General features: G+C 38.1%; 1 protein-coding gene across 2 annotated transcripts in view; it reads right to left on the reverse strand.

Annotated features, from left to right (window-relative positions):
• The window catches only part of gpc6a (glypican 6a), a 138178-nt gene that overhangs the window by 32126 nt on the left and 80638 nt on the right, over positions 1-25414 (reverse strand). The window contains exons 5-7 of one of the 2 annotated variants that reach the window (XM_085133763.1): positions 6598-6728; positions 4436-4579; positions 1512-1541 (exon numbers count right to left, since the gene is read on the reverse strand). In XM_085133763.1, the coding sequence (XP_084989889.1) occupies positions 1512-1541; positions 4436-4579; positions 6598-6728 (305 nt within the window). The remainder of the gene's footprint in view (positions 1-1511; positions 1542-4435; positions 4580-6597; positions 6729-25414) is intronic. The other variant, XM_085133845.1, reaches the window with a different exon arrangement.

The following is a 25414-nucleotide window of genomic DNA, read 5'->3' on the forward strand; positions in this document are numbered from 1 at the left end:
CATGATACTAGAATTTCAAACTCAGTACCGATCTCCAGAAAAATACTTGCTACTCCAAACCATTTTTCACAATGGAGGAAAAAAAAAAAGATAAAATTAACAGGCATATTTTAAAGAATGCATATTTCCTGTGGTTCTTGGCACTATATTTCATTGCTAATTAAATGAGGTTATCAAGGAACTTTACACTGTTTCTGTCTAGATGCTGCTAGACTGCTCTCACCTTCAATCTGCATTATTAGTAAATCAGGACTTTAAGGGAAATATATCACTTTCTATATACAAATAACTACATTATCCCGTTATGTGAATATTAATATTACAGACCAGTAGAACTGATAACATTTACTGCCGAGCTCCAAGATTAATGTTGTCATGTTATTATTAGCCATAGCCGCTAGCTGCTACCTCAACAATAACAGGAGGGGGAGGATAATGTGGGTAATATTTCCATCGGCTAACTGCAATGTGTGTGTCAGACAGGTAAGCATTCAAAATAACTCAAATACTTCAACATTGTCTCAAAATTCTTGATAAAGACTGAAATGTCTGCCTTTAAGCTTCGCCAAGCTTGTTCTATTCAGGTGTTTAGCTGCTAGCGTTATGAGGGGCTCTGTGAAGATGGCACTGTTAATATTGCAAATGAGTATTTGATCCAATAGTAATATTTAGCATCAATTAGTATCCAAGGATCAGTTATTTGACAACTGTACGCAGCCCTAATGCTGCCTTCTGTACTGAAAAAAATCAAGTATTGTTACCTTTCCAGAATTTTGTTACCAAAAGGTGCTATAAGACATACCTAATACATGCATATTTAACTTCTATATGTAAGTGCTAAAAAACACAAAGAATATTAACCTTGAACTTATGTAACAGACTGAGTCACTGTTTGCTACAGTAGCTAGATTAAGTACTATACAGTAGCTGTAGCTGTAGCTGCGTATATCAACAATTTTGCAATTCTTTAAGTCTTTCAGATTTTCCTGGATGATAGATGATAGACTCAATTAATTTGCTCAGCTTGTCTACACCTATACAAGGAATACAAAAAGTCATACACAACACAAGGAAAAACAATGGGGAATACTCAAGCATAAAAGGGTCGCAACAGGGTTAATGTGAATAAAACCTACAATACAAACAAATAATTTAAAGCCTCCGATCAAGCAGAGCAGCAGTAGAAACACAATATAGGAAACCCAAAGAGAAAGCCATCCAACGCTGTAGGGCAAGTTCTGACAGCTGAACCATCTTTCTGCCAATATAACCCATGTTAGAGGCAGAAAAACACAATTGTAAATATTGGTTTCAGCTGTTCATAGGTTCAGTGTAGTTACCAAGTTACCAAGAAACAAAAATACTAAGTAAAAATAAAGCAGACATGCCACAAACAAGCAATCAATATCAGTTCTGAATAATGTGGCAAAGTGAAGCACTATTGGCAGGTTGATTAAAACACCACGAGACACATGACATTGTGAATGTAAGAGGAGGAATGGAAAGCTTACACTGTGTTGCATTGTCCTCCAGACAGCCCTCTGAGAGCAGCAGAGAAATGAAGAAGAAAGAGATTTAATTGGACATCAGAGAAATAGAGAGACTGAGAGAGAGAATAGGGCCAAAATAATGACTAGTTAGTGAAGCAAAAAGTTAAATGATAAATGGTGCTGCTAAAATATTCTATTCACCAGCCTATGAGATTGAGTACCTCAAACCATTTTATTCACAATACATTTTCCAGTGTGAAATCAGCTGCTATCAAGTCTGATCAATGCACAGATCACCACCTGCATACAAACAGCAGCCTAATGTGGGAACGCAGGCTGAAGTGGTCTAATGACAGTGGTCGTTTCAAGCAATGCAATGCAATCAGTTTAGCAAAATACGCCAACTTTTTAATACTTCAGTGCTTCACATGTATTTGTACTGTAAGTATTACACATAACACACCTAATAAATTTACACAGTGAGATGCAAGTACATTGAAGAACAGGTTAGATATGTTTTCCTGAGCTACCCAGTTCCCACTTCTTGGAACAACTTTTCAAATCTTTTGCAAGCAGCAGGCTGGAGTGCATGTAAGCATACATTATTAAAGATAGTAACCAGTGGGTTTTCTCTAAATGCGCTTTTGCCTTTTAGATTTTTCCCACACATTTTAATGTGCATGTTATGAATCAGAAAAAAGTGGATTTGGTTCTAATTTTCAAATGAGGCCTGAGTGTAAAGATACAGAGTGTTCAAGAATAACACTTTAAAGGTTCTGGACATCTTTTATACAGTCACTCTTGTATTCCTAACAATTACAGCTATTTTTGGAGTAAAGACTACTTATGGAGACTCTCTGCTGCCTGTAATCACGTCTCTGCTCCTTCCTTTTTTCCATTTTAATCCCATGGAACAACTTGCACAGTTGAAGATTATAAAATGTACCTTTTATTTTAAAAGACAATACTGTGTTTAATAAACGGATTTACTAGTTGGAATGAGGATTACATAAAAAAAACATCGTCTAAATGGATTGGCCAGAGGAAAAATTCACAGCATAAGGAGCTATTTTCTAGCTTGTGTGAGTGCACACTTCAGCTGATATTCTGTTAGTATTACTTCACAATTGTCTTTTAACTGAATTTACTTAAAGCAGTAACTGTCGAGAAACATAACATATTCATTAAAGATTTGGTAGAAGGCCATATTATGTGAAACAGCAGGAATAGTAACAATTTCAGACTTTTATAAGTAAAAAACAATGCAACTTTTTCTTGCCCTAAAATATATCCACTCATTAGGTACATCTCTTCAACTGCTTCTTTAACACAACTATCTAATCAGAAAGTCACAAAGCAACAATGCAATGCATTTAGCGACATACAGCATACAGGTCAAGATGAGTCCAACTGAGCATCAGAATTGGGAAGAAATGTGTTTTGAACGTGGCCTGGTTGCTGGTGCCAGACAGGCTAGTCTGAGTATTTCAGAAACTGCTCATCTCCTGGAATTGCCCACCCCCCCCAGAACTATCTGCTCTATAGTTTACAGAGAACAGTCAAAAAAGAGAAAATATCCAGTGAGAGGCAGTTCTATGCCTTGTTGATGCCAGAGGTCAGAGTAGAGTGGCTAGACTGCTTCAAGTTGACAGGAAGGCAACAGCAACTCGAATAAATACTCGTTACAGCCAACGTATGGAGAAGAGTGTCTCTGAATGCACAACACATCAAACCTACAGCAGCAGAAAACCACACCTGGTGCCACAGAAGACTGGAAAAATGCCACCTGGTCTGATGAGTCTCCATTTCTGCTGAGACGTTCAGACGGCAAGGCCAGAATTTGGTGTAAACAACATGAAGGAGGATTGTTCCTTAGCATGTCTATCTCTTTATGACCACAGTGCTTTATGTTAGGCATGCCTACTCATACAAGTGTGTTTCATATCCATAAGAATAAGTCAGCTTGACATGAAACACACACACAGCTTAGTTAATATCAGGTGCATCGCCTTTGCTGCTACATGACAGCGGCACATATTTTGTAGCAACAGGGGAAAAGATGAGGAGTCATGGGCTGTGAGGCGCGGTTTAACATCGTATCAACTTATGGGCTTCTGCGCAGCTCTATAGCGAAGCTTGACGTTGGCAGCCTCCTACACAATGTGCCTCAGTAGCATCAGGGGGCTCCGCAGACCTTTTTTGTAGCCTCAATTAATGTCTTAGCATTTTTTCATCATTCTGACATTTGGTGGGTGGATGTTGAATCTTTTGTACGCTGTTGTTCACTCAACATTTTGCACATTTTAGGATAAGGCTTGGGCTTTACCCTTCACTCATGCTCACGAGGAATATGTATTAAACAACATGTCCAGCTTGTGTTGAAAAAGCGCGTGCTGTTGTGATTTTTCTCTGTAACCATCAGCAGTGAGTGCAAGAACAGAAATATTTTAAGTCTGAGTACAGCAGCAGTGGAAGTCACACAGCACCTGGGGGCTATATGGACTATATGAACAAGCCTCTATTTTTTCTGGCCTTTTGACATGTGCCCCAGTAAGTCGACCTTAAACTCAGCATGCCACCACCGAGTCTGCCTCTGCCAATAAAATTTCAAAAACACTCCACTTCTGTACAGTGGAAATCAGTTGAGCTTTTGAAAAATGTGAGAAAGGAAGCGTGTTCTGCATCCTTTGTTGGCAGAATCCTGACTTCTTTACTGGAAATCATCATGCATTAGCACCGCATGAGTTAGGCTTTAAAGCCAAGGCTTTGTATTCAAGGTTTGCTTTAGGAATGGATCAGTTCTTCCACATAAATTATTTCATCTTTCAGTCATCTCTGGAGCTGTTTATATCACAAAGGTAATTATTATTTCATTCAATTTTTATAACTGCATTTTTCAATCCAGGTTTACAGTACTGGCGAAATTATCTAGTCTCGGTGCATACCAGTCTATCCAGGCTTGTTCCAGCTGCAGTGGTTGGCCTCTCCTCAGGGGTGTAGGGCCTGAAACGCCCACTGAACACATCTGAGATGCCCCGCACAGACCTGCCTATTCCTGATGGCTTTGGTTGGCCACACCCTTGAAAGACCTAAAAACAGAAGAGAGGTACACAAAGTTACCGCAGAGAAAAGGCAGACGCCAGGGAAAAGAGGACAAACTGCCCAGTTTTGTAATAATAATGCAACATTTTCCCATAATAATGACAGCAAACTTTGCTGTGATAAATAATTTAGTTGTCAGCATTCAGAGGATGCACAAAACTGCACCGAGCCAGGGCTGAGTCTGTTACTTTGTAGATTACACGTCCATTTTGATCCCACAAAACTTGTACTTTGCTCTACCACTGATATTTCTCCCTCTGTCAATTTGCTCTCAGCACCATTTCTGCTCTGTGATTTGAGACAGCCAAACTGTAGAGAGCCGTCCTGGAACCAATACTGTCTATCAGTGATGAGTCTCTTTTTAAATGAAGTGTGATATTGTTGGGAGAAAAGGAATTAACCCTTGATATGTTGTTACTCAGTCGTCCTAGTGAGATATAAAATTAAGAAAATCTGACATCTGACCAGGATTCTGTGTCGCATCCTTGTTTTGCATCCACGTTATCACAAAATATAACTGAAATGAAGCTGTCAGCGTACAGAAGAGATAAAAGTAATAGGCTTATTTTATTCTGAACTGCAAATAGGAAAACTTTTGGGAGAGGAAGATGCAGAATTGTAGCATTTTGTAATATTTAGTGTTACATGGCTGAGCGATACAGAGAAAGTAACTACCTGGGAACAATGTAAACCCGCACACACATTGGCTTTTTTAAAAAGGAAAGTTCTTAAACTTAACAAACAAAAGTTCAGTTGTTTATGGTTTGAGAAGTGCAGATTTACCACTGGAATCTCGCATTAATCAGTGTGTGGCTCATAGAGGTTCATATGAACTGCAGATTGCTTTTAAGGCCCAAACAAGACACCTCCAAACAGCACAGCTCATTAGCATTCATCCCTGGCACGTTTACTGGCCCCTGGCTCAGTAGGTGATGGAGCACCCGGATGTATTAGACGGCTGTCATGACAAGAGACTGCTTTTTTCTAATATTTAGCGATTCTTCACCATGATTACGCTTCCAATATCTTGCACATCGCACAAGCAAAATGGTTTTCAACAGGTTTGAGGAGCAGTAAACGAAGAACAAGACACAGCTCAGGGAAATGGTCAAAATGTGAAAGATTATAATCTGACACCAATCTGTCAGCCAAGCACAGCCTCAGAGAAGTGAGACGTCAAGTGCATTGACAAGGGGTTAAGTTGCACATTGACAGCTGTTTGATATGGGAGACAATGTGACGGCTAATTCACAGTGACTTTTGTAACTCTGGCATGGAGATGGGCCACACGAAACCATCAGAATAACAATGATGAAGTGAAAAAGCTGCCTTTTGACAAGAAAGGTAGTGAAAAACCATCCACTGTGTGATAATATCCTAATTGTGCCACTTCATATTTAAAATGTGCCAAAGACCAATTTGCAATTTGAAGTCTAATGAGGACAAAGACAGAATTAGCAGCTTCTACTGCATGTTAATCTGTCTCCTAGAAACCTCCTTCATGTACTATGAAATGGCTTACTAAATTCATTCACAGGAAATGTGAAGACCAGAGGTTCTGCCCTGTGTGGATTCCTTGGATGCATTGCAGTTTATGATATTGCGAAAACGTTAATATGTCCTGTCCCAAATTTTAGATATGCGAATACAATTGTGATGTTTAGGAGACTGTGTTATGTGTAAAAGCTTGTCACAGGGCTCCAAATATATGTTGCATTTACATTTCACAGATTGACATATTTCTGCTGAATCATGCAGATTCATATGAATAACAAAATAAAAATGGGCAATGAGATGAGAAGTTGAGGACTGCTAATATAGTCCAGTTATTATGCTCATTATTTCCTGGATGAGATATTAGACAAAGCAATTTTTTATGCTACTTGTGGTTTTACACTACTTAAAAATGTACACACTGTTTATCAGATCAGATATTGTGTGTGTGTAAACACTGTTTTCAGCACAAATTCAGCAAAGTCAGCATGGCTTCTTCAGGATACAATACCTTGGCTGACACCTGCATGCTGTTGTCCTGCATAGTCATGATAGCGTCAGAGATCTTGATGTCAATTGGTTGTATAACTGCTTCAATATTGGAGGGGCCTTGCAGCCTGTCTGCCACCAGCAGCATGGCATCTGTCAAAACACAGAGGACACATGTCAGTTTAGAAATATTTAACACAAATGGATTGCTTCTCCATTATGAGTGAGTATCAGTATGTTAACATTGCATTTGAGTATTATCACAAATCACAACAACAGTCAGTTCAAGGTGGTTTATATTGTAAGGTTTAGACCTATGAGACCCTACGAGCAAGTGCTGGGCGACAGTGGAAAGGAAAAACTCCCTTTTAACAGGAAGAAGCCTCCAGCAGAACCAGGCCAGGGAGGAGCAACCATCTGCCTCCTGTTGGAGCTCTTAGTACATATAAAAGTGGCTAAATTAAACGTTGTGTTCATGGACACAAAATAAAATTTGTATGAAAGAACGGTAAAAAAAAAAAATTAAAAATTAAAATTGTTTTAAAAATTGAACTGCCATGAAACCAGGCTAAATTCTTAAATATCTTTAATTTAGTTTTATGACTAAAAAAGGATAAAAATATTAACAAAACAAAACCCACACATATTCACAAACAGTGGCAGGCTGTGTGCCTGTTTTCCCCCCCAGAAAAACATCATGCGACATAGGGTATGATTGTGAATTTTAAGCAAAAACAAAAATCCTCAGCAGCCAAAACATGCAGCTTGTCTTAATTTAATTGCTGCATCTTCTTTTCTTTAAATGTGTCAGAATATTTTCAGTGAATAACATCTCTTGAGACTCTTGGTGACTACTGAATGATGCACCAGGAATGATTAATGAACTGATTACCAATCATCTCGGGACCTAAGCCAACACATTCTTCTTCAGTGAATTGTCTCTTTTTAAACAACATGACATCTTGATTCATGGATCCAAACAGTTCCACTTTAGTCTCATCACTCTGTTAACAGAATCCTTCAATCTACAGGTTGATCTGTTACTTTCGTCCACATTTAAGTCCACTTGTGTTTTGTTTTACTCGGTAAAAGTGTGCAGCAAAAGTGCCGTCATGAAGTCCCTGCTTGCAAACAAAGCAACGAGTCTTAAGGCACTTTAGCAGCGTTTTGATTCTCGCGTGTTTCGCTGTGAAGACAGATACTCTGCTACATCTGGTAGATGTTCACAGTTTTGATTTCCCATGTGAATCTTGTAGCCTGCTCTCTTTTCCAGCAACACACCTATAAATCATCGGTGTCATGGCTTGTGTTACTTAAGTGTCTGTGTTTGTATTTTATTTCAAAACCCCGATGAAACCTTCCAGCTGAAAAATATAGCTATGTAATATTTCCTTGACAAAGTCCTTGCTTGTTTAGTGTTCTTCTTATACTCTGCAGATTCTTTGTTCTTGCTTTCATTAAGTCTTTGGCAGTCGTGTTTATCCAGGGAGGTTTCCTGCTGTACAGTGACTTTAGTATCATGCTGCCAAAACTGTATCTTGGAATTTGAAGTCTTTGAGCAATCTTTAAAAAAAATTGGTCTAGTTAAATAATTTCTTATCTTAGCTTTTGAGACAGCCCCTTCATCTTATCCAAGTTTGCTGCAGAGCTTGGACACCTGCATAGGTGAGAATAATGCCTGTACCACAGGTCGGTCTAGAGTTCCCAGAAGCTTAATTATCTTTTGACAGCCCTATATTACAATTTTTCCTTTTTAAAAGAAGGTGGTGACGCTCTGTAAATATAAATAACAGGGACAAAACCATAGATCCTTCTCACAACACACCAAAAACACCCAATTTCCCATTTCAGTGTTTTACAAAGGCATAAAAATGTCCCCATCTCTCTTTCTGACATGTCATTGGTGCTCGTGCCCTGCATCTGCTGCCTGTTGTTTTGGACCCTCTACCACCTGTAGGCTCTGGGCAATATTTGCTCATCACTTCCCAATTTTATACATAGACTATTTGTGCAGAGTGATGAGCCTAGATGCCAAGCTCTAACAATATTCTGCTGCTGTAAGAAATGAATCATTAGGTTAATTTGCAAATGCTCAGTGACATAACTGAATATAGGAAGAGCACACCAGAGAGGCTGAGTCATGAAGAAGAAAAGGTAAGGGGAGAGGAGTTAACTGCGAGAAAAGGCGAGGGCAAATAGATCAACAATTTAAGAAGCTGGAGAGCGTTGCTTAAAGAGCTAAATATACCCACTGGTAGGCATGTGCGAGTGTGTGTTTTTATGTGCACACACACCTATATACACATACATACATACATACATACATACATACATAAAGCAGGGGCCGTGACCTTGGACGACTCTCGGTACGAATCAATACCTAAAACAGATTACCCACCGAACCTGACACTTTTCATTTTCATTATAAGACTGTGATATTAATATGTTCATACAGAAGAATGGTACTATTGATTGAGTCGGGCTGGGAGATGTCTGAGGTGAAAATAATGTGTTTGATAATAGACTGTCCTGTCTCTCAAAAAGTAATTAAAAGTCTTGTCTGTGGGTATAGCACTGGTTAAATGGAAGGGTAGAGATATCAAGGAGACGTCTATCTCTGTGCAGTGACATTTGCAGGGATGTGAACAAATCAGGAAAAGCGTATTTAGCCCAAAGGGCAGAAGAAACACTGTTCTGGCTCCACTGAGTCTTCAGTAATGTTTGAATCAAATGTGTAAGTCATTAAATAGATGTGATTATAACCAGAGTTCTGGCACGGAGTGATAAGTAGCCTCTAGGTCTGAAGCCTGAGGGGGCGAAGCCTGCAACGACGCTGCCAAAAAGCAGAACTTCCATCCTCTTGCATGGCCACTTAAATCAGGTCTAAATGACTGTATGCAATATAAAATGCTTAAACAACATCGAAAACTGCTTCTGCTGACAACAAATTATTTAGTGAATATGGCTCCACAGCTTCAGGTTAAAAAAACTGTGCTTTTTGAAAAAGCCGTGTTATTAACGTATCGTTTAACATCAACTAACAGATATGATGCAAACATGTTTACAGTAGCCAGCTGCAGTGTGTGGGCTCCTCTCAAAATTACACACAATGCCCAAGTTTATCATAACTGAGCAACGTATCAGTCGGTGACACGACGACAATGGAAGTTTGCAGAGACAATACTTGTCATTTGAGTATGCTGTTGTTTTTTTGGGTCTTGTCTGTTAACAGTAAGGAAACTGTAATAAAGCATCACTGCATCGGTACATTGCCTGCCGCTCTCCCATCACTGCTGATGTTTTGTTGTTGCAGTGCAAGTTTGCAAATGCAGTTTCAAAACAGCTCAGTAGTTTCAAACTACTGAGCACTCCAAAAAAATCAGGGCAAGAGGCTCTTATGTCTAAATGGCAAAGCAGGTCATTTGTCAGCATGATTTTTGAGTGCGTGCTAATCGGACACCCCTGTGGTTCAGGCGTGATTATGTTTAGGCAACTGAAATTACTTTCTAATGGTCAGAAAGTTGTTATTGTTGTTAAACCAAATCAATAGTCACTGATTGTTGGTAAAAGAAAGAATATAAAACTGTTACCCAAGAGTCAAAACTGAGCTCTTTATCCCCCAGTGACTGCTCTAAGGAACTTTTCCTGAGATTGAACTGCATAATCTCGGTTTCAATATTATGCATTTTAGCCTTGTGTGGAAACTTCACCTTGTTCACTAAAGAAAAGCTTAGGGGTCTTGTAAAATTGACAAATAAGATCGTTGGGGTAAGTCAGCTACAGCTCTTGCAATTACAGTGCAGCACAGAGGCACTGAGGAAAGCCAATACCATTCAAGACTGTCCTGACCAGCCATTGTGGAATGTGTTTAGCTCCTGCCTTCAGGCCAGCATTTCAGAGTGGCTATCATGAGATTTAAAAAATATAAAATCCCCCTTCTCTCAGTGGCAATTGACAGGGCAGGATATTAAGCTCACCCGCTTGACTAAGAGGAGTGATTTCGGAGACAGATGAGTACAGAAGAGGGAGTACTAACCTTTTTCGAGAGGGGTCTATTAAAAACAAAGATTAAATCACTAACCTGGTATTAACAATTAACAAATTAAGCTGTAACAGCTCTCAGGTCTAGTAGAGTTGTGCAGCTGCCATGCTGCAACACAGCCTATTCAAAAGAAAAAGTGTAACATTAATATGTAACATCACTGTTATTATTAAACCCTTTATTTAAACTGTTTCTCTGTTTGAGATCGAGGGCTCTTTTTCAGGAGAGACCTGTCTACAAAAAACATACAACCACATAATGAAATGACCTTATATGTGATCACAAATTAAGAAACATATATTCAAGAGTAGCTGCAGATAAATATATATGCCCTTTTAAAATGCTCCAATGAAATCAGAGAATGTAGCTTTGTAGTTCGTTTGTAGTCTCCATTTGTAGGCAGGAAAATATAAAGTAGTATAAAGTAATTAATTTTCATTTCAAGTACAGCTAATGCTAAAATGTCCTGGGACCTGACATTGACAATCTATGCAGTAGGGCCTTGTAAATAAACCTCATGCAAGGTTGCCTGCTTTTATCATTCCACTTTTTCATGTAAGATACAATGGTGAGTAAGAAATTAATCACCTGTGCTAAACTGCAACGCACGGTGATACACAGAGTCAAGCGGCTTCAAGGTGGTCGAAGCGTGCTTATATACAATATCCCTATAATCAAGCACAGACAAAACTGTGGACTACACAGTGATCTGACTATCTGCGAATGACAAAGATCTGAAGAAACAATCTCCCCAATCGCTGTCTTTAACTTTGTTGATAGGTTTTCCACGTTCTTTTTTAAACTGTAAAATCTCTAGTATTTAAATAAAACCAGATACCTTTACAAAATAAATAAAGAGAAAGATTAACAAAGACATTTATCAACATGACATTATGTTTCTGGTTACTAGTGCTGAAGGTGGGAGAGCTGAGTGTCTATGTAGCACATAAACGGTCTTAACAACATGAGCTATTGATGATGAAAATCACTGACACCTAACCATTAATCCACAATATATCTGTGATTTCATTGTTTCACTTTGTAATGTTTCTGTTTTTATGTTACATTTTGTATTTTAACCATTGTATGTTAATATTCTTTACATATACTATGTATTCTGCCCTGATTACTATGTAATTGTTTGCTGATGCAATAACTATCTGAGTTTAACTTATGAAGTTGTTAATAAACGTTTCAGATTGGTTATTTTTTCCTTTGACATTTTGCTTGTTTAAGAAGAGAAATCAGACTCACAGCCAGCGCACTCAAAGGGCATTTGCAGCATCTCAGATGCCAAAGTTCAGATTTTGACAGACAATGAGGGATTCATTGAGTATGAGTGTTAAATCTGAATTTATTATGAGTCTTTTAAAGGATGCTAAACTTAATGACTAAAATGCTACTTTTCATGGGTAAAACTAGAGCTTTGATTTTGATGGGAAAAGGGGAGGCGTCTATATAAGTCTATATAGTGTATGCGTTCAGTTTATAATTTGTACTGCAAATTATTTACCATTCGAACAAACATGTCTGTGTTCTATGTTGTCTACTGTATGCCAGGCCCTCGCTTTTAAAGCGTACTGAGTGAATACAGACACAGATAGTCTCCCTCTTCGCTCTGTTAGTGCCTGTGCCTTTGAAAAGCGCTCCTGTTTGTTTACTCTGTAGTCTCAAATTGGGCGTGATGCTTGGTTAGATTTCCATCAGGAGCTGGCTGGAGGTCATTGCAGGGGACCAGCTTCAGTCCTGTGAAGTCTTCAGCTGCCTATGTTTAGCAGAGTACTTCTCTAATGCTTTTGCAAAAAAAGAAAAATGCCTCGGTGGAATTCAGTGAGAGTAGATGGGAAATTGGCAGCAATTCTGTTACCAGTTCCATAAAAGACTCAAAGACCTAAATGATATCCTCAGTGGAGTTCTGACAGCCTATTTTTCATATAGCTTAATGAATATTTGATGGATTGCGAGTATGAGTCAACCATATGAACTGTTAAGAGGGGGTTAGTTGTACATGCTTAAATGACGTCTGATAAAATATACAATACAAGAACTTTAAAAAATATATATCTTGAAACCGTGAATGATATTAAAGTTCACGTACTGTTTTAATTGTCTTGTTTAGTTTCTAAGTGACAGCATCGACACCACTACCCTTCACTGCCATGCAGTCTAAGTGTTTTGGCTTGCTTCATGTCCTAGACCCAGTTAGTCAGGTTTAAATGGATAACACGAAGCTTGCTACCTATTCTGTTTGGAATTCTTCTGCATTTCCCAACTTATACAGTTTAAGCACAAATACTTTGTGAATCTAATCAATGGGAGTCATTCTGTGACCAGAGTTGGTTGTGTTGAAACAGGACCTAAAATGGAAAAAAATGATTATAACAGGCAAAAGGAAAGTCTGTAGGTGATCTGCATACATTTAAAGCTAAATATGGGGTCTATTTCTAGTTCTGTTTTCACTGGTACCCCTACTTGGTACATCCTAAGCCTGCATCACCATATACTGTAGCATGATAAAAGTTGTGACAAATGGGGGGGGGGAAAGGACTGGGTATAGTGATGGCCACACTTACTGGCTTCACATATTCACGGCTGCACAACTTAAATAATCAAAACATTAGGTATTTAAAAACCAGATGATGTGTGCAGCCACAGATAGGATAACTCATTGGCTTTTCTTTGAAGATAGCTCACAGGCTTTGGAAGTTATTCTACAATAGTCTGCTTAACGCCTTTCATTTACCAAACAGAGCTGTTATGTGTGATTGTGGCAGCACAATCACTGCTGTTAGATCACACATTTAGATGACTGTAAAGAGACACCCTAGAGTAAAGAAAAGGCCTTTAGTATAGTCAACTAATCCATCCAGTGCCATGGTACTGGGTCGTAGAGCTGGTACGAAAGTTGTAATATAATGTGACATCCATCCATCCATCCATCCATCCAGGGCATTGTTTGGTTTTAGCACTGTTTATGGTTATGTGAATGATATGAATTTGCACTGAGCTGTTTACCTCCTATAATTTGAAAAGTACTATTAGTATCACCACACCATCAAACATACCACTGCGACACAGGGTAGGGTCACCAAGACTGTGCAGCAAAGAAAAGAAAAGAAAAGAAAAGAAAAGAAAAGAAAAGAAAAGAAAAGAAAAGAAAAGAAAAGAAAAGAAAAGAAAAGAAAAGTCCTGAAAGTTAACTTTAGGATCTGGACTTTATTGAAAATGGTTTAGTAAGTGATTTCTTTCTGGAAATGCAATTTTAAGGCTTCGAGACAACAAAGACAATGTTGACTTTTATGTTATTCAGATTTCATTCGTGGGGACATTTTCCTGTCTACTGACCACCAGATTCACATTATGAACAGATGTTTAAACAAAGTTGTAGAAATATGTGATTTACATCCAAATGTTTTGGCAGGGAACACCTCACCGGGTAACTTCAAAAGGCCTTTGAATGCAAAGGTCCCAAAAGTAGAAACACAAAGAGATTTGCAGTCATTTCTGTTTCTGCTTTACTCTTTTTGATATCCTGAGATTTCTGGCAATGACAAACACAAATTTTTCTTCATAAATTGTTTTATAAAGGTTTTTTTTTGCTACTGCAATTATCTGATAGGGATCTTCTGTAATTTGGCCTTAGTTTTAGTAAATATAAAAAATTTAATTTTTCTAACAAATGAACAATTGATTTGTACTACTATTCATCCATCTACCCATTGATAGACACAGTGGGCTGTATTGGCATGGTTATTTATTGCTTGCCGCATGGTGCCAACTTTGCTTCAGGCAGCTCGCTCGGTGATTTTCTAGCAGAAAACTCTCCCTTTTTTGTCACTCTGTGGGATTTGGAAAGACTCCAGCAAACTACCTGCAGAGTCCCTCGGTACACACAGCGGTCGTGGATGAATTTGTGAAAATCAGCCACTATGATGAGAAGTTGAGAAGCAAAAAATAAAGAGTTGTAGTAATAATTAGCACAATTATTAATAACTTTTAATAACTTTAAAAATGGATTTGGGCGTAAGTTTATTTTTTCACTGGTAGATTAAACTGAATCCTTTTCATTTTTGTTATTTTAAACAAGAAGGGCATTTTTTCCAGACATCATCGGTAAGTTTAAGATCTGGTATAATACACACAGTATGTGTTCTCTGGTTTCATTAAAACAAACAAGCAAACAAACCACAAATTAATAATTTTAGGACACTGAACTAATAAATGACGAAACATGACACTGTTCCCTTCTACACTGCGTTCACAATTTAATGTGTGAGTTCAGGAAAACACACATTTTGATTTTTCCCTGTTTCTTCACATGTGATACTGTGACATTTTTAAGCCTTTATAGGTAGCAGCACAAATGAGATTCACCTGGGTTAGTTAAATTACTGAAAAAAAATCTATGTTAAAATGGGACTTGTTCGTAATGATTTCTCTTCTTATTCATTGACTGCCCCTTGAATCACACTCTGGTTTAATTGGTGGAACATATTGGACTTTTTCACACCACACCACATAAGCCAGACTGGCCCAAGTGAAAAAAAGGACAGCTCACTGGGCTGTGCATGACTGCTCTGGAGTTGGTGGGAGGAGTGTCAAGTCAAATGTACGGAAATGATCCCTTCAGGCCATTCATCCCTTCTATTCATGTGTGACCAACTCCTACTCTACAGGGATTAAAACAATATCACTGTCCCAACTAAGAATGAGATGTAGGTTTTATTTTGTAAAGTAAAGATGAGTTTATTAACACAGATTAGGGTGCTGAATGGTTTATAATAAACAAGTAAAGCGGAGATTCTTTACATATTGTTGTAGCCCTTGTTAAATCATAAATTGACTGATTAACTACATATTTTGGAAAGCTGGGGTCAATTTTACTAGTTATACCCAGGCTTGATTACTTCCACAACGGCTGAATAAAAGACCTGAATAAGCAACACAACATGTTACGATCTAAAGAAACAGCTAAGAAACAAAGTTATTGACATCTATCAGTCTGGAAAGGGTTACAAAGCAATTTCTAAGCTTTGGAGTGAACTATGGTGAGAGCCATTATCCACAAATGGTGAAAACGCAGTGGTGAATCTTTCCATGAATGGTCGGCCACAATTACTCCAAGAGCACACTGACGACTCAACCAGGAGGTCACAGAAGAACCCTGAACAAAATGTAAAGAACTTGTGTTACTTTTCCAAGTTAAGGTTCATAATTCAACAATAAGAAAAAGACTGGACAAAAATGGCATCCACCGGTTTCAAAGAGAAAACCACTGCTGCCCAAAACGAACACAAAGGATCATCTTATATTTGAACCATCGAGAAAAAAGCTAAACTCGAGTCTCGTTACATCTGGTGTAAAACTGCGCACAGCATTTTTAAAAAAGAACATCATACCAACAGTCAAACATGGCAGTGGTAGTGCGATAGTGTGTGACTGCTTTGCTGATTTAGGACGTGGACAAACTCCAGAAATCGATGGGACCATAAATTCTGCATTCAGTACATCCGACCATCAGTTTCTACCCTGAAGCTCATCTGTATTTGAGCTGTGCAACGGGACAATAATGTGAAACACACCAGTCCACCTCTCAGTGGCTAAAAAAACCCAAAATAAAGCAAAATAAAGCTAAGTGGCTGAGTCAAAGTCTGAACTTAAATGAGACTTAGATGCTTTAGTGCAGAGATTCCCAAAGTGGGGGGCTCCCACACAAATGAAAAGCAGAAGATGAAGCATCGCCAAATATGTTTCCAAACCAACTTCCTTCCAAGCAAAATACTAGAAAATATGATGAAGGTGTAGCTTTTGGCTTCACCTGCACAAGTGCCAAGGTAGGTCTCCCCGACAGAATTACTTTTCTTTGCAAGATCTCACAAAAGTTCATCTTAATTTTTTTTTATCTCCCATGTCCCTTCCGGGTCTCCATATTAAACAAAAGGGGGCCTAGCAAAAAAAAGTTTGGGAACCATGGCTTTAGTGTGACCTTAAACAGCCGTTCATGCTTGAAAACCATACAACCGGGCTGAATTTAAAAAAAATCTCCAAAGAAGAGTGGCCTCATTGCCAGCTATCACAAGTGCTTGATGGCAACTTCTGCTGTCAAGGTTGCTACAACCAGTTATTAAATTTAGGGACGAATCACTTTTTCACACAGGGTCAGGTAGGTAGGTCCTTAATAAGTGAAGTCATCATTTTAAAAAACTGCATTTTCCACCAGTGTGTGAATGGGTGGATGACTGGGTGTGTAAAGCGCTTTGGGGTCCCTAGGGGGGGCTAGTAAAAGCGCTATACAAATACAGGCCATTTACCATTTACCATTTTATATTTACTCAGGTTATCTTTGTGCAATATAAAACTCTGTTTGATGATTTAAAACATTTAAGGGTGACAGATATTCAAAGGTGGCAGACACTTTCTCACAGCGCTGTATATTTCCAGTGATCATTTGTTAATAGTTTGTTTTTGCAACAACTGCCCCTCCAGAATTAATATGAATTAATAAAGGGACAATTCAGCTGTACTAAAAACGATGAACACAATGCTACACAGTACCCATAAATACATGCCTGCCTAGTGATTCAGGGTTGCAGTGATGAAAATGGAAAGAATAACTTTCACCATCTGCTGGTGCAAACTGCAGAAAGTGTCTGCAGACAAACGCTCCAAGCTGATGTCACGAAGCTGTCTTTCTCCACATGCCTGAGCTCATCATGAAAGGTGTCACAAAAACAGCACGTAGATTGTTTACTCTAAATTCTAGTCGACAAATATATCACAAAGTGGTGGCAAACGGATATGATTAACCTAAATTTATTCACAATTTCATGTTTTGGTTGTAATCGTGATGAATGAATGAAGAATTCCCGAGTGAGACTCGCTCCCTTTGAACAAGTCTTTTGGTTGACATAGTAAACATGGTCAGTAAACAGTTTCATAATCATAAATTATAAAACAACAATGCTGCCACTTTAATATGGAAAGAAGCGCCACGTCAGGGGCAAATCACTGCGTCACTGCACTCGGGGATCGCTGTTTATATGCTTTGCTTTTTTTGACAAACCATGCTGGCTTTGTTCAGTGGCGGAATGGCTCACCTAAATACAACAGTGCACCTGCTGTCTCCTTTCATTTCTTGTCGATCACAGCATATAATTGCTAGTCAGCACCTGCTAAGCATTCATGATGTGGGAGTGCCTGAGAAAATACAAACATATGTACAGAATTTTTGATCTTCCTGTTTAAACTCTCAGCTCTGCCGTGTTGTAGAGGTGCAATGCTAAATTTTAACATAAAATAAACACGAGGCATGTGACATATGAGGGCCTTACAAGACTAACTGGGAAAAAGCCATGGAATAATTTTTGCCCACAGGGCTCACTGATCTGCCTTTGAAGAACTGAGAGGATGAGAACATACAGACATGCCAATGATTACACATTAGTGTTCTGCAGTTGTGTTTCACAGTAAAGTGACACATTTGTGCTTTATTTGAAGTATGACAGGATAAACTGACATGCACATGTTATATAATGTTCATCATCCTTCCTTAAAGACATTCCTGGTAACACTCGTGTTTGTGACGATAAGCCTCAACCTTCTACTATCACTTCCACAGAACCTATAGGATTGCCTTGAAGAGGTCCAGCTTCAATCATCCTTGGACTTTACCAGAACAGCTTTGCATGTTTCACAGCTTCAAAATCCTTATTTATCTTATGCTAGCTCTTCATGCAGCACCTCACTTCATCCTGAGTCTGAAACAAGCCGTCTCTTTGTAGCTCCCTCTCTCTCTTTTCTCTGATTTCCTGCTGCTTTGCCTTGTTACAGCAGCACTGCCTCGTCTGCTGCTTGTGTGCAGGTTCTGAAAACAATCTGCAAAAATACTATAAAATATAAGTTCCTGATTAAAATGGTCACTTCTTAAATCCATCCATTTATGTTTGAGACTGAGTCTGATCCGGAACTTGAAAGCTGACAGCACATGCGCAGCCTAACCGAAAAACCTACTCCATACTCCATATTTCCTGCCTTAATGGACAAGTGCATTGGCTTGAGGCTGAGGCTAAAAACTGACTGACAAAAAGAAACTGTACCCACTGTAGTATAGTGCTTTTTTCCCAAAAAATGGAAAGCAAATGTAATTTTACTTCATAACCAACAAAACTTATAAAGTAGACCTAAACAGAGCAGCAGAAAAACGTAGGATGCAGCACGTGGTTGCTGTGTTAAAAAATAAAAACGCATTTAGAGCAGCTTTTGGCTGAAAGAGATAAGATGTACATACACTGAACTTATTTGAAAATATCTAACATTGTAACAAACGAAAGAAAGCGAAATCGTTCCACTTTAAAATTGTGCCATCTAAACCAAACAAAAACAAAGCCAAAACGATTACGCTATCACATCATTTTCCTGTAACATTTTTTTCTAATGTGCAGCTGTAAGAGGTGAATCAATTACAAAAGATTCACTACCCTGCCAACATTTCTGTCTGTCTTTTAGCAGCCTGCACGGCCAGTCTCTCAGGCACTTACAGCTGGATTGTAGCTCAGTAACAACACCAACAAATAATCCTTGATAGGACCTTTTTCAGTTTGTTTGGCTTTCAGCTATTTCTGGTTTACTTTAGCTCATCTGACACCTCAAATACCATGTCTCTTCTTCCACCAACTCTAATGTATTTTTACATTGGCAATTTTTCTGCTTTTCCAGCTGCAAGAAAAGAAAAACCCAATTCTGCTGCCTCTCTGTTAATTTTCCTGTTTTTTGCAGGGAAACAAATGTATACTGGTAAAGGAAACATTAAGAGCAGATGCAATGCTCACTGTGATGGATAACCCAAAAAGTAACTGTATTACCAAGGGCTTATGTTCCCCAGTTTCATAATCTGCTTAGACACATCAACCTCACTGCACGCCTCACCCACGTGCAGCAAGTTTCAGAGCTGAAATTTTCGCACTGGCAAACACAGCACTTTGGGAACATAAGAATGGCCTCTGCATAACAAATTGAACTCAAGCTCCAAGCATGTTGCAGTTAAGTGAAGGAATTGAATATGATACTGCAAACCTGCAGTGCCCCAAAAGTGGTAGGCGTCATCTTTGGGAAATGGCTACTCTGATTAAAATTTCAGTGGAACAACTGGGACGTATCAGTCGATAAGCAGCTTGGCAGGTGTCGTTAAACAGAACCAGGATGGATTTTTCTTTACTTTCAGTGTTTATAAGTTAAGCTAACTGACTTTATTTTACCATCTTTATTTTAATGAATTATTCCTGTGGAGTCTGATTTGGCCACAACCTTAATAAATATGCAAAACAATATGCTCCACAGTAAGTAACAATATGTCTTCTGCAAATGTGAAATTGGAGGATAAAATCTTGCAACAGTCAATATGCCTGTGTGGATGAAATCAGTTAAATAAATCATACAGCTTAGTTAATTCAGAATATTACAAAAAACACTCGCTGGTTGTAAATATAAAGGGCAGTGGTGTTAGCATTCGTGCCAGAGATGCAGGAAAACAGTACTCTGCAGATCCTGCAGAGCCAGTAGCAATTACAAAGAAAAGACATTGTTTTTTGATGATGCTGGGGATATGGAGATCACTTCCACTCGGCTAAGTGAGTCATCCAGCCTTTTCAGCTCTTTGACAGGCAAAAAACCCCACCAGCTACCTTGTTTGTTCCTGTCATGTCTGTTACTGAGACTGTAATGCTTGATACTTGTTCGAGTGCCCGTGTGTCTGTATGTGTGTCTGTGTGTGCGGTTTAATTTAGAGGTACAGTACTTATGGCATACTAGCATGAATCTTAAATCCTCTAGAAAAAACTAACTTTGGTTTGTGCAGAACTGAGCACAGTTACACAGCTTGAAGGCTGTAAAGTAAAGCAAAAGTATGGCTTCTGCCAAGCTATCTATATCATTTAAAGCACCGACACACTGTTCATCTTCATGATCTCAAAGAGATCGTGGAAAGTCTTTCTTGGAGGAAGGAGAAAACATTGGCTTCATAAACTGTGGGTTGTGGGAAGGTACAGTTACACGGGGACCCAATCCTAGCAATTAAAAAGAAATGAGCAAATAAAATCAATGAGGATCACTTACGCTGTGGTGTCAAAGGACTCACCAGAGGACAACACAAGTCTATATCTTAATTAGGAGAAATAATGTGTTTATGGGCCCAGCACAGAGAAAGAAGTTGGCAAACTACAATGGTCTTTACAAATCACACCAAATTTAAAGCTAAAAGAGTTAATTAATTCCACTGGACATGCTTTTAAGTATGTTTACTAATCCCTGTTCAAGCACACATCATCACTGTAACAGTTTTTGTGTAAAGCTCTTCATTATTTAGTGGGGGGTGCAAAAATATGCAAATTTGAACTCTGCTGAACTTTGTGGGTGCAGCCAACTGAACACAACTGAAAACTGTTCACAATAACAAACAGAGAGACAGAGAAAAAACCCAGCCTTTCTTTGGTTAATTATTTCCATACCTGCATTGTATAGTAATAAGCTTACAATATACAAATATCAGATATAAAACGTCCATAAAAATAAAAAATATTTATTTATTAGCTTAATTTAAGCAAGCAGATGTGACTCCGAATGAGCCTGAGTCTCTCACTGGTAGTAAAGTGCTGCTACCAGCAACAGCAATGTGGATAAAAGTTCATGCAGCATCATCCAGGGCTGAAATATGAAAGAAATGCAGCTTCTGTAGTGGCCACTTTAGAGATGCTCTAAAAGCAACTGAATCCTAATAGGCTCCATCTTAAAATACCCAGCTAAGCTTATTAAGAGTCATGTTTATAGCTTGGTACAAAAGGTCTCAGTCACACAGGCCAGGTTGAAAAATGTGTATTCCCTAAACAAAAAACCTTTTGAGTTTTTTGTTTGGAAGCCGATTGCTGACATCACCCAAAGTTTGCATAAAAGATGCCAACTTGTCTGACAGCATTCACCATTTTACTCTCTAATGTTGGCCAATCAGAAAGTCTAGAACCTAGGAGGGAAAAAGTTAACAAAGATGACAGTTTCTAAATGGAGGGACAGTAACTGTGTGTCTATATGTAACTCTAAGTGTATATTTTACATCCGCCATTGTAGAAATTCATCTCATGTAAACAATAACGTGGTGCACAGGGCGATGTCAACAAGCCGCACACCTTTGACGTTGCGTGACTAAATCTCAGTTTTCCTCATCCACATGTAAATGCAAAAACAAGGTTTTCGAAAATCTGTGGCAGGAAAATTCCAGTTTTCAGTGATCCAAAACGCCGTTTACATGTGGACGAAAGGCCCAAACGCAAAGAAAAAGCTGCGTTTTCAAAAATACCCGTGTACATGTGGACGTAGCCTGTAACTGTAATATTGTATCAACTCTTAAAAGCTAGCTAACTAAGCTAATATAAGCAGCAGCAGCAGATTGAAAATTGTGTCTCTAAATGACCCTGCTGTTTATAGCTGGTTAGCCTTTGTTTGTTTAGCAGTGTTTTGTGGTTTGCAGGTTTGCAGATTGAGTTGCACTTTTAACACAAAGGAATGAAACAGTAAGTATGTCGAGTGTAACTGGTAATGTTAGCTAGGGTTGCTGGGACATTGAACAAGAACATTAAACTAGAATTAGGCTAATTAGCTGAAAATACTGAAGCCACCCATCAAACTCTTTTCATGTCAAGACTGTGAAATGTGAAATCCAGTGATAAGCCTGACATTTGGAGTTACAGCTGCAAAGCAATTTTTAAATCTCCTATTTGAGAAAGAGGTTAACAGTCAATTATTATCTGTCTCTAATTTTAGCCACGTGTAGCTGAGACGGTTATGTTACACTGATAACATTTGCTTGTCATAAATGACGTTGTTCACGGTGTAGCCTGAGCCTAAAAAGCTACTGTAGAGTTTGAATAATAGGATGCGTGTCCCTTCCTCTTTCTCTCTCTTGCCGTCTCTCTGAGGGTATTTTAACAAGGTGCTGACAAGAAAAATGATAATGATGTGTCTGTCATGATGCAGAGCTGGGTAAATTTGTCACAATGGCAGGTGACTGATGGTCTAGGATCATCCAACGGCCAAACCCTGAATTCTTTCCCTGAACACACACGCAGACACACATGTGTAGGCACACACAAAAATCACTCAGCACGGGTAGCTACAAGCAGGTAAATCACTGTATTCCTCAAGTTTATCCTCATTGTTCATGAACTGCCTGACTTTTTTTTTCAGCCTGCAAGTGACAATGTCATTACAGTAACCTTTACAAAGTGTAAACTACTGTACTGTGACTGTAACTTTATATGTATGAAACTGATGCTGTGATCATTCTTCTTCTGCATAGCAATATGTAGGCTACATCAAAGTATTCACCAAGGTCGTTACTGTTTCAATGCTACACAGATTTCTGCTTTAATGCTCGCATAGACACAATGTGATGCTGACATCTTAACATGCAAACTGCTTTTTTTTTATGTATCCAATAAAATCAGCAGTTGGTGTTAATTTGTTTGATTGCCAATATTTTAGTTTCTAATCTCATGGTGAGGCATTGTCAGTGTTAAGAGACATTTTAATGGTTCTGTAAAGCATTTAGAGCAATCTCTCTTCTTTTATTCAAAACGAAGGCATAGGCTATTTTCACAGCAGTTACTCTGATATGAAAGGGTAGGTAAAACCCAACTGTTATAAGGACATTATGAAGGTTATGCGCTGCGTTTACCCGCTATTTCATGTCAAAATGGCTGCTGTGGAAAAAAAAACTTGTGTAATCTAGATAGAACAAAAAATATTTCACCACCTACTCTTGCATAGTACCACTGCGATACTGTCTTTTAATACTTACAATATTAATAATTAAATAGGGTAAAAAAATATATATAACAAGGTGTAAAGAGCATTGCATAGATTTGATATATTTAATCTATGTTATGCTTGACCTATTGGCTTATTTTATAGATTAAATATAATATTGAATTAATTAATTAATTATTAAACAAAAAAACCCACAACACCAAAATCATCATCTAACAAACAAACAAGAATAAAATTATCAAACTGTGTTTTACATTTTCCACAATTCAAAAGACACAACATATCTTATGGCAGATAAATTGTGATTGTCATTTTCTCAGCAAACAGGAGATGTGACGCAACTTTTAGGTGCCGAGAGAGAAAAGACCGAAGTCACTGTGAGTTTTGTGTTTGGTGACTGAGCAGACATGCAAAGAACATTTCCATAAATGTTTAAAGAGAAAATAGGAAAGCAAAGCTGTTTTCATACAGTGATGGAGTCATGCTTATTAAAATCTGCCTTTCAAGGTTTAGATACACTAAAGTGCAATATAACACGTAGCCAGAACCTGATTATTGCAACAGGATTTTATTTCTATTAGTCTAAATGACATGTGTATTAAGTTTAATAATTTTAATGTCAGTAAGGTTGCAAATCTACTGACATTTAACGAAGTCTATTATTAAGTATAACGTATTAAGTATTTTCAGTATAAGAAAAATCCTTCTCAGGAAAGAAGATTAAAAAGAAAAAACTTCAAATGATAAATTATTCAAACCCAAAAAACTGAAAACACTTGGCCTGCCAGTTATTACCTGGCAAATAAACCAAAGGTAAAAACAAAATGTTCACAAATTTTGTCTGTTATTTCTGTGTTCTTCAATGTAATTACAGATCACATTTCCATGGTGAATATCAGACATACAAGGCATGTAATAAATGACATTATGATTTCATTTTAAGCCACAGGGCCTGTCTTACAGCAGAAGGGCTCTGGCACCAATTCACCTTAATGTTACTAACTACATCTGTGCTTTTTTCTGCCGTGACATTTCAAAATGACCATCATTAAAAATAGATGTTACAGGCATATTGGTACTATTAAGTATTGTGTGCGTGTTTTTCTTGGTAGATTTGGTATAGCAAATAAAAATATAGATTTATACGTTTGATTTTAATGAAAATAAAGAAACGGCATTTTATACATGCTTTTCTCCTCTTTTTCTTGCTGTGGAATAATAAAACAGCCTGGAGCTTCTCCTGTGGTCATACAACTACTGATACCATCAATGGTATCAATAGTGACATTTAAACATGAGCAAAGTCCACAGGTAAATGCCACTGGGGGTTCTTCAAGGCTTTTAATCTAACCTCCCTTAATAGTTGATGATTTGAAAGGAGGACAATGACAGATTGTGTAGGGGTTCAATCCATAAATTTCTATAATGTAAAGATATGCTTCAGTGGTGAGAACTGACCTGTGATACATTTAGAAGTTGTCTCTGAAAGGCAGATCAATATTTCTTGTGAGCTGCATGGTAAGCAAATTGAAGTACAGTACTTTAGCAACAGATAACAAATACAAAATGTCACCAGACATCAAAAACAAATCTTTTGTAGCAAAAAATAAACATCCCCTGGGTTCTGCATTTCTAATTATAATACAATGAAACACACTGGCTTTCCAAAGCAAAACCCATGTCTGCACAAAAAAAGTGATTTAGAATAAAAAAAAAAAAATACACTTTTTCTGACACCCCAAGGGTGTTTGGGTCTAACTAGATTCATCATTCTGTTGCAACAACAGCTTTTCCCATTACTGTCAAGCACATCATCCCTTTGCGACAATAGATTTTCCTCTTCACAACCAAACAAGACACTAACTTTTTAACACATGTCATAAAGCTGTGAGACATCTCATTCAGTGCATGGGGGCCCATGTTGATCTGAGACTTCAGACGTGCCATTGGAGAGAACAAACGGTACGTCATCTCATGGTTTCTC

This window comes from Neolamprologus multifasciatus, chromosome 1 (assembly GCF_963576455.1).
Source record: "Neolamprologus multifasciatus chromosome 1, fNeoMul1.2, whole genome shotgun sequence".
Classification (NCBI taxonomy): domain Eukaryota; kingdom Metazoa; phylum Chordata; class Actinopteri; order Cichliformes; family Cichlidae; genus Neolamprologus; species Neolamprologus multifasciatus.